Source organism: Monodon monoceros, unplaced genomic scaffold (assembly GCF_005190385.1).
Source record: "Monodon monoceros isolate NGI ecotype Baffin Bay Population unplaced genomic scaffold, NGI_Narwhal_1 Super_Scaffold_21, whole genome shotgun sequence".
Classification (NCBI taxonomy): Eukaryota; Metazoa; Chordata; class Mammalia; order Artiodactyla; family Monodontidae; genus Monodon; species Monodon monoceros.
In genome coordinates this window covers 119,968,815-119,986,632 of record NW_021703778.1, presented here as the reverse complement: position 1 = coordinate 119,986,632, position 17,818 = coordinate 119,968,815, and the positions used below count along the sequence as shown (strand labels likewise).

The 17,818-nt window shown below is 37.3% G+C and overlaps 1 protein-coding gene across 2 annotated transcripts in view; it reads right to left on the bottom strand.

Moving 5' to 3' along the window:
- Positions 1 to 17,542, bottom strand: part of PRPF39 (pre-mRNA processing factor 39) — a 37,285-nt gene extending 19,743 nt beyond the window's left edge. Inside the window, exons 1-3 of one of the 2 annotated variants that reach the window (XM_029237808.1) lie at positions 17,372 to 17,542; positions 1,100 to 1,446; positions 60 to 185 (exon numbers count right to left, since the gene is read on the bottom strand). In XM_029237808.1, the coding sequence (XP_029093641.1) occupies positions 60 to 185; positions 1,100 to 1,417 (444 nt within the window). In that variant the 5' untranslated portion in view covers positions 1,418 to 1,446; positions 17,372 to 17,542. The remainder of the gene's footprint in view (positions 1 to 59; positions 186 to 1,099; positions 1,447 to 17,371) is intronic. The other variant, XM_029237809.1, reaches the window with a different exon arrangement.
- Between the last annotated feature and the right edge of the window lie 276 nt (positions 17,543 to 17,818).

Sequence of the window (17,818 nt, the reverse complement as noted above, 5' to 3'; positions counted from 1 at the left end):
TTGTTATTATTTGGCTTACAGTACCTAATGGAGATAACTTTATTCAGTAATGTACGCACCTCATCTGATTGTTTAATGTTGTCATGCCGCTTTTCGAGGTCTGCATACTTTTTCCAATAACCATAGCAATACGGATAGTGTATGAAAAATTTGTCAAACGCTTTCCTGGCAGCCATCAAGTGATTCTGATGAAAATAAAACAAGGTGTTTAAACATCTTGGAAATTTTTGTCACAAAAACTATTATTCCTTTCAAATGTACAGGCATACCTCAGAGATATTGCGGGTTAAGTTCCAGACCACTGTAATAAAGCGTATTATCGCAATAAAGCAGGTCACACAAATTTTCTGGTTTCCAAGTGCACACAAAAATTCTGTTTACACTATACTGTAGTCTATTATGTGTGCAATAGCATTATGTCTAAAAGAACAATGTACATACCTTAATTTAAAAATACTTTATTGCTAAAAAAATGCCAAAATAATTACAATAGTAACATCAAATACCATTGATCACAGATGACCATAACATAATAATGAAAAAGTTTGAAATACTGCAAGAAATACCAAAAATGTGACAGAGACAGGAAATGAGCAAATATTGTTGGAAAAATGGCATCAACAGACTTGCTCGACGCAGGATTGCCACAAACCTTCAATTTGTAAAAAACGCAGTATCTGTGCAGCTCAATAAAGTGAAGCGCAATAAGACGAGGTATGCCTGTTATTATCTCAAAATAAACGGCAGGCTTAAAAACCACACACACAGCAGCCCTTTTTCCTACAATGCAATCTTACCCTTTGAAACAGAAGGAACTAATTCTGTCAAACAGCAAAGTAATTTTTTTATTTCAGCAATTTTATACACACATACATACACACACCAATTATTACAAACATTAGACTTTGATTCTAATACTTTCCATAATGTACAAATGCTATGCAAGTTATTTTTGAAGCTAAAAAAATATTATCTAAAATGTTCTTCAACTTAATCTGAAAATTATAAAAGAGGCAACTTTAATCACAAAACAATAAGGCCTAGTCTGATATTACTTGATTTTTCTGTCCCCTCTAATCCCATTTAAATAGTTACTAACCTCCTGTTCTACATACTGAAGCAAATATACCCAGCCTGTAAAATCCTGAGGATTACTTTCTACAGTTTTCCAAAACTTTTCATATTCTGGAGGGAAATTTGCTTCTGTTTCTGTCACTGGAAGGTCCACAGTATTTGCTATTTCATTTTCTTCCGTAGTTGTATTCACATTAGGAGATCCATCAGGTGACTGTTCCATTTCTGTAACATTCATAATCTCAGTACTGAAATCAGTAGACTGATCTACCACTACCTCTGAACTGTTGCCTGTGCTGCCATTATTGGAATTTCTGTACTCATCCATGTGAGAATTCTGCATGGCTGTTTATTTTTTCTTCAGTTAATGATCTGTGGAAACATAAAGAGAAACATCTTCCAAATGTTTATTTGGCATCATCAAAACCACCTTTTAAAAGCCCAAGTTAGCTATTAAAGGAATATATTAATTTGATTCTTGAGCTCTTCTGTAAGTCATAATCAGGTTTATTAGTTTTTATATTACAAATTAAATTCTGTAACAAATTTTCCAAACTTCTGCCAGTTTATTGTTGACTGAGTAAAAACTAGCTCCTTCATCTATAAAACAGTGAGTATTGAGCCTGCTCCCTAAAGAAGCAATCATATCTAGAATTCAGTGCTCCTTAGCTAGCTAAGAATCTAAATTTTAATATCTGAATGCTATCTTGCTACCAATCCTGAAAAACAGCAATATCTTTAATATCTGTTCTGGAGGCTTTAGCTAACAAAACAAATTCTGGTCATGGATATAAATGTTTCAGAGGGAAATTCATAACTTAGCTCAGGATAGATTTTTAAGAAGGTTATACTGTTGAAATATATCTATAAATTTTAAATCCTAGCAGCTAGGTTTGATTTTATTATAGAAGATACACATTAAGGTTTTAAAATTAAAGAGTGATTTTTAAAGTAAGTGTTATTAAAAACATAGTTATAAAAGAAATAATAAAAAAATAAAAACATAGTTATAAGGGAATTCCCTGGCAGTCCAGTGATTAGGACTCAGTGCTCTCATTGCTGGGGCCCCGGGTTCAATCCCTGGTCAGAGAACTTAGGTCCCACAAGCCACGCAGCCAAAAAATAAAAAATCGTAGGGCTTCCCTGGTGGCGCAGTGGTTGAGAATCTGCCTGCCAATGCAGGGGACACGGGTTCGAGCCCTGGTCTGGGAAGATCCCACATGCCACAGAGCAACTAGGCCTGTGTGCCACAACTACTGAGCCTGCGCATCTGGAGCTTGTGCTCCGCAACAAGAGAGGCCGCGACAGTGAGAGGCCCGCGCACCGCGATGAAGAGTGGCCCCCGCTCGCTGCAACTAGAGAAAGCCCACGTACAGAAAAGAAGACCCAACACAGCCAAAAATAAATAAATTTTTTAAAAAAATCATTAAAAAAATATTTATGAAAGTTTTACCATCTGGATAGTTACTTCATAAAATCTTTTAAATTAAGTCATCTTATGGTTAAGGCCATAAAATAATAAGGAATTATTCTTTTATCCTGTAAGGTAATACTACAATATATTTTCACAATTCACTTCATCTCTTCCACTAACAGTTTAAATGGAAACTGAATCATTAAATTATAGAGCATGTCTTCTTTTTAAATTAGGGATTATTCTCAAAACTAAACAGACCATAAAACTGATTTACTCCTAAAATATACTCAGAATACATAATTAGTTAATATTGCATAATATAATGTAAAAAAGGATTAAGACTAAAGGAATTCAAAGAAAGAAGTGCAAGTGGCCAATAAACATATGAAAGGACTGAATCTTTATTAATAAAGATGTAAATTAAAACAATGAGATTATCAAATTGGCAACAAGTAAAAAGATATTTCTGGAGGACAGTCGCACAAAATATACCAAATGGCAATTGTGCATATTTTATGTTATGTAAATAATCAGATAAAAAACATTTATTAGTTTAAAAGCATTCACTAGAACACTATTATAGCAAAAAAAGAGGGTAGTATTAAGAACACTGCTTTAGTAGGTGGCATATTTGTACAATGGAATAATAATAATTTAAAAGGAAATATGTGCACCTGTCTTGATATAGAAAGATAACCACTACATATATATTATATGCATGCTACACACAGATCTGTAAGGATTTATATCAAATAAAATACACTAACAATATTAGTTGGTGTTAATGGCTGTTCTCCCCATATAACTGGGCTGACGCTTTCTTCTTTTGGCTTATCTGCAATTATTTAACTGAAGTTAAAAAAAAAAAAAAGAGGTATTTTGTTTCATTTGTTTTGTTTTTAAGAAAAACGAGCTGCAGATATGACATGCCAGTGGTTGGCTGGATACAAATTTTTTTTTTTTTTGCAATTTTATGCCTACTTTAAAAATCTGGGTTTCTCTATAGTCTACACAACCTAGCTCCACATTATTGTCACCTAGTAAGCTATTTTTTTTAAAAATACATATTCATTGGCCCCAACGCCAATGATTCTGAGTTCTAGGCTCAGGCCCAGAAAGTTGTACTTCTACCATGTTCTCTGAATGATTCAGAGGAACAGAAACTTATTCATGGGTAAACTCTGAACAATGGAACTGTTGCATCAAAGATCTGTGTATATTAAATTTGGGAATACGCTGACAACTTATCTTTAAAAAAGTTGTACCAGCTGTGTGACAAGACAATTTTAGCTGACTATCCAACATTCCCTCTCACCATCTTCTCTCACCATCTTCCTAACAGAACATTGTTTTGGTTCAGAGCAGCAATATACCTAACCCCATGTAAGGATTATGAGTCTGAAAAGCACATCTGCTGCAGAGCTCTGGAAACAATTTTGCTTTTCTGATAAAAGGGACAGTCAACAAATAGTGTAGGCTCTACCACTTTCTTCTTACTTTGAATGTGAACATATCTGAAACAACTTGTATTCACAAAGCAGTCAAAAGAACTGGCCAAGAAAATTAAGAAATGCCAGCCCTGACATCAAGCTGCTAATAACACAATGCCAGCTGTGTAAGAAAATAAGTCCCTATTTGCTTAAACTAGTATCAATACATGAGTTTTTCTATTACTTGCAGAAAAATGCATTCCTAACTAACCCACTAATGAGACATGGACATGAGAATGTCCATTTTTCCATCTCCTCTTGTCAGCACTAGGTATCATGAAACAATTTTTGCTCATCTGATTAAAAAAAGGAAAAAAGAGAGTAGTACCTCATTTTGATTTGCATTTCTTTAACTACAAGGATGTTGAATTTCTATTTCCTTTTTCCCCTTAAATACTATTTCACATCCTTTGTCTATATTTTCTTTTTTTTAATTTATTTACTTGTTTATTTATTTATCTATTTTTGGATGAGTTGGGTCTTTGTTGCTGCACGTGGGCTTTCTCTAGTTGCGGCGCGTGGGGGCTACTCTTCGTTGTGGTGCGCGGGCTTCTCTTGTGGCGGATCACGGGCTCTAGGCGTGCAGGCTTCAGTAGTTGTAGCTCGTGGGCTCTAGAGCGCAGGCTCAGTAGTTGTGGCGCATGGGCTTAGTTGCTCCGCGGCATGTGGGATCTTCCTGGACCTGGGCTTGAACCCGTGTCCCCTGCATTGGCAGGCGATTCTTAACCACTGTGCCACCAGGGAAGCCCTGTCTATATTTTCTACTGCATTTTTTATGAATGGTTTGCAAAAGCTCTCTGTAAACTAGAAAATGACACACATTGTAAAACATTTTTGAGTTAGTCTACTTACTAGTTTTAGGTTTTTTCTGTGTGTATGGAAGGCATCTTTTAAATTGTCATGTAGATTTGATATCCAGATTTTAAAATATGTCCACTATTTCAAAATGCAGTATGAAGCAAATTTTTTCCCAAGAAAGGATAAATTTAAAATGTTAAATCAAGTGAACTTTGAGGCTGAATGCCACTGGAAGAATTAGTTATAACCAGGTAAAAATCTGAGGAATATTTTTTAAAAAGGAGAAGAAGAGGGAAAGGAGAAGAAGGAAAGTGGGGGAAGGTCAGGTGGGGACAAAAAAGTTTTCAATACTTGATGCATATCCAGCACTATACTACATTCCTTATAGAGAATACATAGGTGTAAGATAAGGTCCTCACTCTAAGGCTTATTAACTATTAGTAGTTGGAGAGCGATTAAAAAAACATGCAAAACAATTAGAGAGACAAAATTCAAATGAAACAAAGTCAAAGTTTAGAAAACTCAACTGAACATTATAGGCATCTAGCAAACCTTCATGAAATATAGAATTTGGTCTTCACTTTGAAAAACTACAGATTTTGGAACAATAGAGAAATAATGATAAATTATTCCAAAATAGCGAATAGCCCACTTGACTTGACAGAACAACCCTTCTTATTAACAGTAGACAAGAAGATGGAAATTAGGACTGGTTCCAAGACAAGAAGGAAATAAGACTGACCAGAATGAAGAGGGTCTGCATTGGGGAAGTGAAATGAAAGTAAGCAGCGTGGAGAGCAAGAGGAATCTGAGAAGAAATAATACAACCAAATCTAGTTGGTACACGATAAAGGACAATCCCAAAGTATCAATATTAGACTACCAGAAAAAATAGTTCCCTTCTACTTGAATGACTGATTATTGTCATAAACTTTTCCGGGTTTACCAGTTGAGACCCTAGGAAAAGGCGCAGAAGCTTTTCAACTTATTTTGGTCTCTTTTGCCCCCTCCTTTAAAGAAAAGACACATTTGACGACTAATCTTCCAGATACAAATTAGTCATTATTTTGTATCTTTTTATTTCAAAGCATACTGTCAAAAAAACAAACGGAAAGTTGTTACATTGATTCATTTACTACCGGTTCTATTCTAACTGCATACTTAAGTGGGACATAAGGGTTTCTTCTGGAATCAGCAAATTTACCACACCCCTGCATCTTCAGAAATGATCAATTACTCCACACCCTGCAATTAAAGTGTTATAAAAAGAGTTAAGGGGCTTCCCCGGTGGCACAGTGGTTGAGAGTCCGCCTGCCGATGCAGGGGACACGGGTTCGTGCCCCGGTCCGGGAAGATCCCACATGCCGCGGAGTGGCTGGGCCCGTGAGCCACGGCCGCTGAAACTGTGCATCCGGAGCCTGTGCTCCACAACGGGAGAGGCCACAACAGTGAAAGGCCCGCGTACCGCAAAAAAAAAAAAAAAAAAAGAGTCAACGCCAGCCTTACCCTTAGGGAGATCATTTTTCTGATTACTTAAAAAAATCACATGGCCAAAAGAAAAATACACTAAAGTTATTTTTAATAAGTTATTCTAACATATACTTCATAGTGTGGCAATTACTAGTACCAGTTTATTCTTAACAACAACCAATAACTTCCAACTAGCAATATAAAATGGCAAAGGGGTAAAAAAACAACTATCAAAAGGAAGAAGACAACAGTGTGGTATTGGCATAAAGACAACAGACCAATAGAACAGAAAGCCCAGAAATAAATGTTGGACAAGGGTCCAAAAATCACTCAATGGAGAAAGGACCGTCTCTTTAACAAATGGTGCTAGGAAAACTGGATATTCACATGCAAAAGAATGAAGCTGAATCCTTATCTTACAGCATACACAAAAGTTAACCCAAAATGGATTAAAAACCTAAACGTAAAACCTAAAACTATAAAACTCCTAGAAGAAAACATACGGGAAAAGCTTCATGATATTGGACTTGGCAATGATTTCTTGGCTATGACACCAAAAGCACAGGCAAAAAAAGCAAAAATAGACAAATGGGGCTACATCAAACTAAAACTTTCATGCATCAAAGGACACAATCAACACAGTTAAAAGGCAAATAGCAGAAGAGGAGGAAGTATTTGCAAATCTTATGTCTGATTAGTAGTTAATATATAGAATACATAAAGAACTCCCATAACTGAACAACACTCAATTAAAAAATAAAAAAACGACTTAGACATTTCTCCAAAGATGATAAACAAATGGCCAACAAGCACATGAAAAGATGCTCAACATCACTAATTATCACAGAAATACAAATCAAATTCACAATGAGATATCACATCAACACCGATTAGGATGGCTACTATCAAAAAACCCCAGAAAATAACAAGTTTTGTCAAGGATGAGGTGAAATTGGAACCTTTGTACACTAACTGTGGGATTGTAAAATGGCACAGAAAACCAAATGGAGTATCCTCAAAATATTAAAAATAGAGCTACCATATAACCCAAAAATCCCAGGGACTTCCCTGGTGGTCCGTCCAGTGGTTAAGACTCCGCGCTCCCAATGCAGGGGGCCCAGGTTCAATCCCTGGTCAGGGAACTACATCCTGCATGTGACAACTAAAAGATCCCGCAAGCCTCAATGAAGATCCCACACACAGCCATGAAGATCCCACGTGCTGCAACTAAAACCCAGCACAGCCAAAATAAATAAATATTAAAAACAAAAACAAAAATCCCACTTGAGTATATATCCAAACTAACTGAAAGCCAGGTTTCAAAGAGCTATCTGTATACCCATGTTCATAGCCGCACTATCCACAACCACCAAAGGAGCAACCCAAATGTCCACCAACAGATGAAGAAGTAAATAAAATGCGATATATACATACAATGGAATATCATCAGTCTTTAAAATGAAGGAAATCTTGTCATACACTACATGGATGAACCTTGAGGACATTACGCTAAGTGAAATAAACCAGTCGCAAAAAAGACAAGTACTACATGATTCTATCTAGAGTCGTCCAATTCATAGAAAGAGAAAGCTAAATGGTGGGTATGAGGGTATGAGGGAGTAGAGAGAGGGGGAAAAAAGGAGTTGTTTTAATGGGTATAGTTTCAGATTTGTAAGATGAAAAAGTTCTGGAAATCTGTTAAACCACGTTAATATATGCAACACTACTGAACTGTACACTTAAAAATGGTTAAGAAGGGACTCCCCTGGCGGTCCAGTGGTTAAGATGCTGCACTTCCACTGGAGGGGGCACGGGTTTGATCCCTGGTCGGGGGGGCGGGGCGGGGGGACTAAGATCCTACATGCTGCGCAGCATGGCAAAAAAAAAAAGATTAAGGTAAATTTTATGTGTTTTTACCACAATAAAGCTTTTTTTTTTAAAGGAAGAAGACAGCTAAGCTATAACTAAATTAGAAAAGGCAAAATACAAAAGACTAGGAATTAGAATTTCCAGATCTTTCTTTCACCATAAGAAGACAAAGTATAGTGTGGTAAATATTAGAAAGAACAAAGGGGTAGAGGAGGGTCCTACTTCTCTCCCTTAATAGCATGAGATTCTAGGTCAGTCTTACTTTTCTCACTTCCAAATAAGACTAGTAATACTTGTATTATCTGCTTCACAAGGTTGTTGAAAACTTTGGATGAGATAAAAGCATGTGAAAGTCTTAAAAACTATAAATTCACATAAATGAAGATACCACTGCAAACAATTAATTCCCTGGAAATTGTTATTCAAACTTAAGGTGTTATACTTTAAAATTAATAACGAAAATAAAAGTAAACTTTACAATGCATTTAGAATTTGTTTTGCAGAGGTTTTAAGAGGAGGAAGAAAAAAATCTGTTGACTTTAACTTCAAAAAACTGGTAATCAACACAGCGTTTATCTGAGGGCATTATTTTATTTCTTGACTTTTCCATTTTAGATCTTTTTTGCTATTAGAGAAGATATGGGTTATTATACCAAACATACATGCACAGCTTTCCTCTCATGTGCTCCCAATACAGTTCTATCAGGTTGGGCTTGAATCAATATTCAAGTTTACATTATTATGACCATGTAAACATTTTTTTCAAGCTATCTTGTAAACTATAATTACATTTCCTTGCTTCTCTTTCTTTAAATATTTCATTTTCAGATGTTTCGTTGCCTTTGAAAAATGACCCCACATCCTTGAGGTCTTATAAAGGTCCTTCAAAAGCAACTGTCACTCATACTTATCAATTCTATTTTCCCTTCTGGAGCCATCCTTTCTGAAACCATCTAACCTTCTGCAACAGTTTAGACTGGCTTGTCCTGTCTAGGTTTGTCTCTTCATTTTGATCCAAGGAATTCCTTTCACTTGTCCCCTTGGTTGAATCTCATTTATAATAAAATCTTTTTCTTTGTTGATTTACTCCCTTTTGTAGAGAATCATTTCTGTAACTCTGAAAAAGGGTATGTAGGGTGAAAAAAAGACTTTCCAATTCTAAAATCCTCATAACTGAATGACAGATTGTGAGTTTAAAATTCTAGAATGAAAATAATTTTTTCTTAAAAGTTTTGAAGGAATTTATTGTTTCCTAGCATCTGACGTTGCTGTCGAGAACATCTGATGTCTTTTTACTTCTTATCCTCGACATGTAACCTTTTTTCCTCCACAGAAGCTTTTAGTTTCTGTTTATCCCAGGTGTTCTGAAATTGCATAATGATGTGCCCTAAGGTGAGTCTTTTCCATTCATTCTGCAAGGCATTCATTTGGAAGGCCTATTTTAATCTATTTACATCATTCAGTTCTTATGTTCTGTATCTATTATTTATTTGATAATTTCCTCCTACTGATTTTCTCTTTGTTGAATTCACACTGCTCAGGTGTTGGACCTCCCGGATTGATCCTCTACTTTTCTTACCTTTCCCCACATTTTTCTTCTAACCCTTTGATTCATTCTACTCTGCCATAACCCTTTTACTGGCTTTTTAATGTGAGTCAATTTTTTTTTTTTTTTTTTTTTTTTTGCGGTATGCAGGCCTCTCACTGTTGCGGCCTCTCCCCTTGCGGAGCACAGGCTCCGGACGCACAGGCTCAGCGGCCATGGCTCATGGGCCCAGCCACTCCACGGCATGTGGGATCTTCCCGGAGTGGGGCACAAACCCGTGTCCCCTGCATCGGCAGGTGGACTCTCAACCACTGCGCCACCAGGGAAGCCCTGTGAGTCAAATTTTTAACTTACATTTTTTATTCTCTGAGTAATCAATATTCCTTTTTCACTGCCGTATCTCCTGCTATCTCTCTATAATTTACTTTAAATTTTCTTCTGTTCTCAGCACTATCTGTCTCTTCTGAGTGTCTTTTGACTATTTATTTTGTTCTCTCAAGTACAGTGATCTTCAAACTTCTGTTCAAGAATAAGTGTGAGGCGTTACAAAACAAATTAGAGGCTGGATAAAGCTTGGCAACTGGTGGGCCTCAGTGCAGGATGGCATTCTTTTTTTTTTTTTTTTTTTTTTCGGCCACATCATGCAGCTTGCAGGATCTTAGCTCCCAGACCAGGAATGAAACCCATGACCTTAGCCATGAAAGTACAGAGTCCTAACGACTGGGAATGCCCAATGATGGCATTCTTTGAGGGGGGAACCCACTAAATGTCAGTGCTCTACATTATTTCCCCTGGGTTAAGTTTTCCCAAAGAAGAATGTTTCAACTTAAGTAAGGCAACAAGCATTCTGGGAGCAAAGAAGACAAACAGGGCTGGTGATTTCACCATTCAATATATAAACTTTCATTCAACTTCCCATTTTCACTAAGACCCTTCACCCCTGCCCCACCTCCCAACAGCTGTGTTAACTTCTCTGCTTTTGCCCTCTTCAAATAACGAACATCCAGTTTTTTGCTGGCTATACTAGATGGAGAAGGAAAATCTAGGGTCTAAACTACTCTAGACTTTTAACAAATCTTACAATTTTTAGTTGCATTCAGCACTCCTATCTTCAGACGCCCTTGGAACCTGAAATTCCTGAGCCTTTCTGGGATTTTGTGGGAATATCCATCTTGTTTCTTATTAACTTCCCTCTCTGCAGGCACAGAGCTGAACCCAAAAAAGTGAAAACCTAAGTTAATCAGTTAAAACTGGTCCATCTGCTTTCTTCCAAAACGTTGAATTCTCATCTGTTGATACCTCCTCTTCTGTTCTTTGTCTTTTTGGGTTTATACTATTTTATTTATTTTTTACTTTATCTGATTTATATTTTTCGTTTATTTTACTGAATTTAGGTATACAAATTACTCTATGCTGAACCCCTTTTATTTAGTATTTTTAAAAATCTCTAACCAATATCATTTCCTAGTGTAATAATATTCATTCAACAGATATTTAATGAGCTAATTCTGTGTGTCAGACACTACTATTCTAAGCACTGGAAATTTAGCTGTGAACGAAACAAAGTCCCTGCTCTCAAGGAGCGGACGTTCCAGTGGGGAGATAGAGACTTTTTTAAATCTAACTATATTTCTAATATGTATGTGGTACCAAGTGCTAAGAACAAAATAAAAGAGAGGATGAGGTAGTAAGAAAGCCAGTCATGCAGCTGTCTGGAGGAAGAAAATGACAGGCAGCAGAAAGAGCAAGTTCTGAGATAAGTAAGTGCCTTGCCTGGCATGTTCACAGAAAAATAGATCAGCAAGAAGGGCAGTATGGCTGGATTTGCTTAAATATTCCTCAATTTGACTTGAGTTCTTTCTAAGATTTGGCTTTACTAAGTATATCACAGTAAACTCCCTCATGTAAATGCCTATTTGTAAAAAGCAATTTCCTTTGGGTTATATTCTCAAAATTCAGTATGTAGCATAAACCATAAAGTTAAGCACAGTTTTGACCTATGTTTAAAAGAAAATATTCTAGAATTTCTCCTTAAGAAATAATGATGAATCTACAGGCAAATTATTAGAAGTATTAGACTTACAAAGTTATTGGCTAAAAGAGAAATAAGTAAGAATAAGTAACATTTCTATCATTAGAAATAATTTTTAAAGGCCATATGAAAGAATTAATCATGAACAACCATGTTCTACTGCAGTATTTTTCCTAAGAAAATAACCATTTGTTGGTACACTATGTAGTCCAGCCCATATTACTCCAATGAAAATACTAATTTCTCATATTGACCTAGCTGCCACAACCAACGGTGGGTCAGGCTTTATCCTCCTAGATCTCCATTAATGCCCTATTTCCTTCTTAAAATTCTTTATACCTCCAAGAAGTAAATCTATTATGTTACCATTCTCCCAATCCCCTCACCTCTTCTATTCTTTATTATTTTTTTAAATTTCTATTTTATATTGGAGTATAGTTGATTTACAACGTGTATGTTAGTTTCAGATGTACAGCAAAGTGATTTAGTTATATATACATATATCTATTCTTTTTCAGATTCTTTTCCCATATAGGTTATCACAAAGTATTGAGTAGTTTCCATGTGCTGTACAGTAGGTGCTGTTGATTATCTATTTTACATATGTAGTGTGTATATGTTAACCCCAACCTTCTAATTTACCCCTTCCCCCCCACCTTTCCTCTTTGGTAACCAAAAGTTTGTTTTCTATGTCTGTGAGTCTATTTCTGCTTTGTAAATAAGTTCATTTGTATCATTTTTTAGATTCCATATATAAGACATATCATATATTTGTCTTTCTCTGTCTGACTGACTTCACTTAGTATGATAATCTCTAGGTCTAGGCATGTTGCTGCAAATGGCATTATTTCATTCTTTTTTATGGCTGAGTAATATTCCACTGATATGTACAACATCATCTTTAACCATTCGTCTGTCCATGGACATTTAGGTTACTTCCATGTGTTGGCTATTGTAAACAGTGCTGCAATGAACACTGGGATGCATGTATCTTTTCAAATTATGGTTTTCTCCAGATACATGCCCAGGAGTGCTTTTGCTGGATCATATGGCAGCTCTATTTATAGTTTTTTAAGGCACCTCCATATTGCTCTCCATAGTGGCTGTGCCAATTTACATTCCCACCAACAGTGTCGGACAGTTCCCTTTTCTCCACACCCTCTCCAGCATTTATTTTCTGTAGACTTTTTGATGATGGCCATTCTGACCAGTGTTGAGGTGATACCTCACTGTAGTTTTGAGTTGCATTTCTCTAATAATTAGCAATGTTGAGCATCTTTTCACGTGCTTTTTGGCCACCTGCATGTCTTCTTTGGAGAAAAGATCTTCTGCCCATTTTTTTTGACTGGGTTGTTTGTTTTTCTAATATTGAGCTGCATGAGCTGTTTGTATATTTTGGAGATTAATACCTTGTTGGCCACATTGTTTGCAAATATTTTCTCCCATTCTGTGGGCTGTCTTTGTGTTTTATTTACAGTTTCCTTTGCTGTGCAAAAGCTTTTAAGTTTAATTTCCTTTGCTGTGCAAAAGCTTTTAAGTTTAATTAGGTCCCAATTGTTTATTTTTGTTTTTATTTTCCTTATTTTAGGAGGTGGATCCAAAAAGATATTGCTGCAATTCATCCTGAAAAGTGCTGTTCTGCCTATGTTTTCCTCTAAGAGTTTTCCCTCACCTCTTGTATAATCTTCCCTCCCTTTTGCTCTCAAAGTATTTGTTCTGTACCCCTATTATGGCACTCCTATAAAAGTTGAAATACATAACCATTTTTTGTCTTTTGCTCTCTAAGTATTTTTTCTGCACCTCTATTATAGCACTCTTATAAGAGCTACATTATTTGTCCTCCTCCTTACCTTGGTCACAATGGATGAAGTATCTCTGCTGCTACAAAAGGTCAAACCCTGAACTCATGACTTGGATCACTTCTCCCACCCATCTTCTCAAGAATGTTGCTTCTTAAATTATCTTCACTCTCTCCTTATCAGTTTCTCTCAGTATATTAGATTACTTCCATTAGCCTTCAAACATGTAAAAATATCTCTCATCTTTTATATAATAATTTATAATATACATACTATAATTTAGTTTAAAAACAACCAAAGGACAATCATAAGCTATGTTAAGGATTTGGATTTTGTTCCAAATACAACGGGAAGACAATGAAGTTGTCTACTTCTACACCCTCCATTTACTCGTAAATTTGAATTCTTCTTTATCACGACTCTGAAATTCCCCCAAGATCACAATCTCCTTGTTTATAAATCCAACTGGACATGTTCTGATTCATCTTTCTGATCTGCTCATCATAGCATCCAACAGTAATGATCAGACTTCCTCCCTGAAAGGCTCTCTCTTCTTGCCCTTTACTGACATATCACAGTCACCTAGTTTTGTTGTGTCTTCCAGTTCAGCTCATTTCAGCTTCAAGGCCTTAGTGTATGCAGTTTCTTCTACCTGGAATGCTCTCCCACCCCTGTACCCCACCCCCACACTCCCACTCAGAGCCTTCAACCTAACTGAAGCCCACTCATTAATCTGGGCACATTTAAACATCCCTTCCAGAAAAGTATTCCCATACCCTCCAAATTAGTTAGGTTCCCCCAATGATGCTTCCATAGCATCCTTTTTCCCCATAGCACACATCACATTTGTGATACTCATTCAATGTCTATCTTCCTTTGTCTCAAATTCCCTGAGAGTAAGAACCAGGTCTACAAATACGTAGAGATACAGTACACACACAGGCCTAGTACACACTTAATTCATTGTATGATAAACAAAAAGCATCACAGGCCTTACCCTCCACCCAGAGTCCTAAACCTAGTTTATTACTTTCATAATCAATTGGAAAGTTGTATAATAAAGTGCTTGGGCTTTAGAGCCTGATAGAACTGAATTAAAGATCTGGCCCAGTTTCTCATTAGGGAACTTTGAGCAAGTTACTTAACCTCTCTAAACCTCATCCACAAATAATCACACATACCTTGCTATAAAGATTAACTATCCTCTTCTTTTATACTGCTACTGTTACAATTTAAATAATTATTCTCTCCCCCTTGAATAATGTTTTTCAAACATTATTCAGAATGCTTCAAACCAGCTTATTTTTTTTAAAAGGAAAAATACAGAGTAGAAAAAATACATCAGAGTGCAATGCACACGTTAAGGGCATACTGTTGAAATACACACAGAATTCAACTATTGGATTATTGGATTGAAATGTTACACGTACATCCTATTATGGGTTGCAGTCAAAAAATTTGAAAAACATTGCTACACTATTGCTACAGATAAATTAATATTATTAGAATATTAAATTCAGTGAGATAAGGGCCCTTGGTTTTGTTCACTACTATGTCCCTAGAACCTAAAACTGTCTAGTATAAAACAGCACATAAATATTTGTTGAAAGACTTGAATGATATATCTGGTCCCAATTTAACTTTTCAAACATATTAATCCTACAGTATTCCTTACTGTCATTTACAGAGGACAACACGTTCTCATGCCTGAGCCTGGGCTCATGCTATTCTCTCAGAATAACAAGTTTCCTCCTTTTCTCAACTCACTAAGCCACTCGATGCCCTTTTACTACTCTGTACTTTCTTATATAAAACCATACGAGAGGCATAAAGTCCACAAGTATAAAAGAAAACATGATATATTAAAAGTGAATATGCAGTACATGAAAAAATACAGTTCTACATCAAGTTCATACAGTTCAAGTTTTAGTTCAGTTATGACATACATCTGACTAACAATTCAGCATGCCATCTTAAAATTTAAAAGCTCTTTTGGAGGATGACTTAAATAACCCATACTCAATTAAAAATGAGAAGTCTGATCTATTACCTTCTTTTTTCTCTCTCTATAGGCATTTATGCTGACAGAGGTACTCAAAATCATACCACTGATTATTCTTTTCATAAAGAGGGCAACACATAAAAATCTTAAGTCATCACTAAGGAATGAAAGTCAGGAGTTTGAGTACTGCAATCAACTAGCTTTGCAATCCAGAAGTCACTCTGTGCCTCATCCACACATAAGCCAATTTGAAGACTCAAAGTGTTTAGAAGAAAAGAGGCTATCATAACCACTAGTTTTGAAAATTGTTTTCAGAGGCTGAGCAGAATGTTCACACACTGACCTTTTTAAAGTTTCCACGTATTAAGCACTTACTATGTTCCAGAAATTGGGCTTTATTTATTTACATAAATGTTTCTATCATCTTTGGTGTTTGGAAAAAAAAAAAACACCATTTGGCTGGAACTACTTTCTTCCCCCTTTGGCTACTTTTCAAAAAAAAAAATTAAAATCCTATGTTTTATGCAGAATTATTTGTTAGCATACCACAGAAGGTTCTGTTCTTTCTCTCTCTTCTTTTTTTTAGGTTATTACAAAATACTGAATGCAGTTCCCTGTGCTATACAGTAGGACCTTGTTTATCTATTTTATACATAGTAATTTGTATCTGCTAATCTTTCTCTTGAAAAAAAGCCACACACACTTTTTATCTTTCCCATATTCAACTACAAGTAAGTAAGTAAAAAGACTACCAAATACTCTGACACTAAAAAAATTCTGCTTTTCAATTCTCACTTCAAATATCTCTCACCACCTACTAATTAGCCATCTTTGGTAACCCCTAATTATTCCAGAGTTCACAATCTTAAAAACTTGTCTTCTTTAGTACAACTCCTTTCATTCACTTTATCCCTACCAGAGGCTGAAGAGTGGAAAATTCCAACTTTTGCAATTTTAGAATGAGGTTATAAAGGGGGGGTGGGGAGGGACACCTGACAGTAGTTGCTTGTTTTTTTTCAATCCACTTAAGCTCTCAAAGCCAAAAACACTTAAGTTCCAACATGAGTTTCATATTTCCCTGTATGAAACCTACTTTCTTAGGTTTCAACCTTTACAACTGTAAAAAGAAAAGTGTTACGTATTTCTGAACAGGGATCAGTTGCCAAATAACATGATGTCCTCAAAGAAAAGGCAACATGAATATTAAACTAAAATTTTAGTCGGCATAAATATAGTACATAATATGATACTTAATAACACATTAAGAGCAGTACTACTAATTAACTTAAAGATGTGATTTTTGGAACGAGAAAAACATCAGTGTTGGTCTCTGGCTACAAAAGGTAAACATTATTCTTTAATGTTTGGTTTTTCTGCTTCTACCCTATCCTGCCAAAAGCTTTAGCTGATCTTTGGGGTGCTGTGACTCAGGGTCCCAGAGTGTGGCTCTGGTCAGAACGCGAAACGCGCCCTACAAGGCGCCTCAAAGTTTAACACAATTTGTATTATATTCTCCCAATCCTCTGGGTCCCTTCCACTTCCAGCCGTCCCAGCCACAGTGATTCCGAACTCTCGGGAAAGCTTTAGACTTACCCCCAAACCTCTTCCTAAATCAAGGTGGCGGCCCACATTTCCCCTCCCGTCCTGAAGCACCGGCAGACAAACGTGGGGTCTAAGAAAAGAAACCTCGCACCGCTCCACCCAACAGGTGGGAAGGAGGAGGGATGGACAGCTGGGCCCCGAGGCCAACGCAGGCCTCAAACAGGGCGGGAGTGGGAGGCCGCAGCCCTAGCGCGGCCTGAAACAAGGCAGGCGCCTTGCTGCCCCGCGTACCACCCACGCCGGCCAATTCCAAGGCGCCCGCCCCAGCTGACCTGACGATGGATGCCACTCAATGCCATGAGCCGCAGTGTGGGCCAACCGAGCCGAAGAGGGCACTTCCACCGTCTCTGTCCCCACAAACACCGGAGCAGACGCCACCAGCGCCACGGCCGCCTCGTCGAGAGTGCGGCGCGCATGCGTCGGTGTCCCCGGAGGCGAGGAAGTCACGTGGGTGCGCAGCGCGCAGGCCTCGCCCTCCGCGGGATACGGCGGGGATCTGTCCTGCCCGGCCACGCCTCGCCCAGCCCCGCCCCGCCCCGCCCAGCCCAGCCCCGTCCCCGCCCTGCCGCCACGGAGGGCGGGGCCGCTGCTCCAATTCAGGTTTTCCTCCTCTACGGGAACTTGCAGAGCCGAAGGAGAGTGTTCAGGGCCTTCCGCACCCCTGATTTTAAACACAGACAGCGCCCCGCCCAGTCAAAGAAAAATACTGTTACTATTTT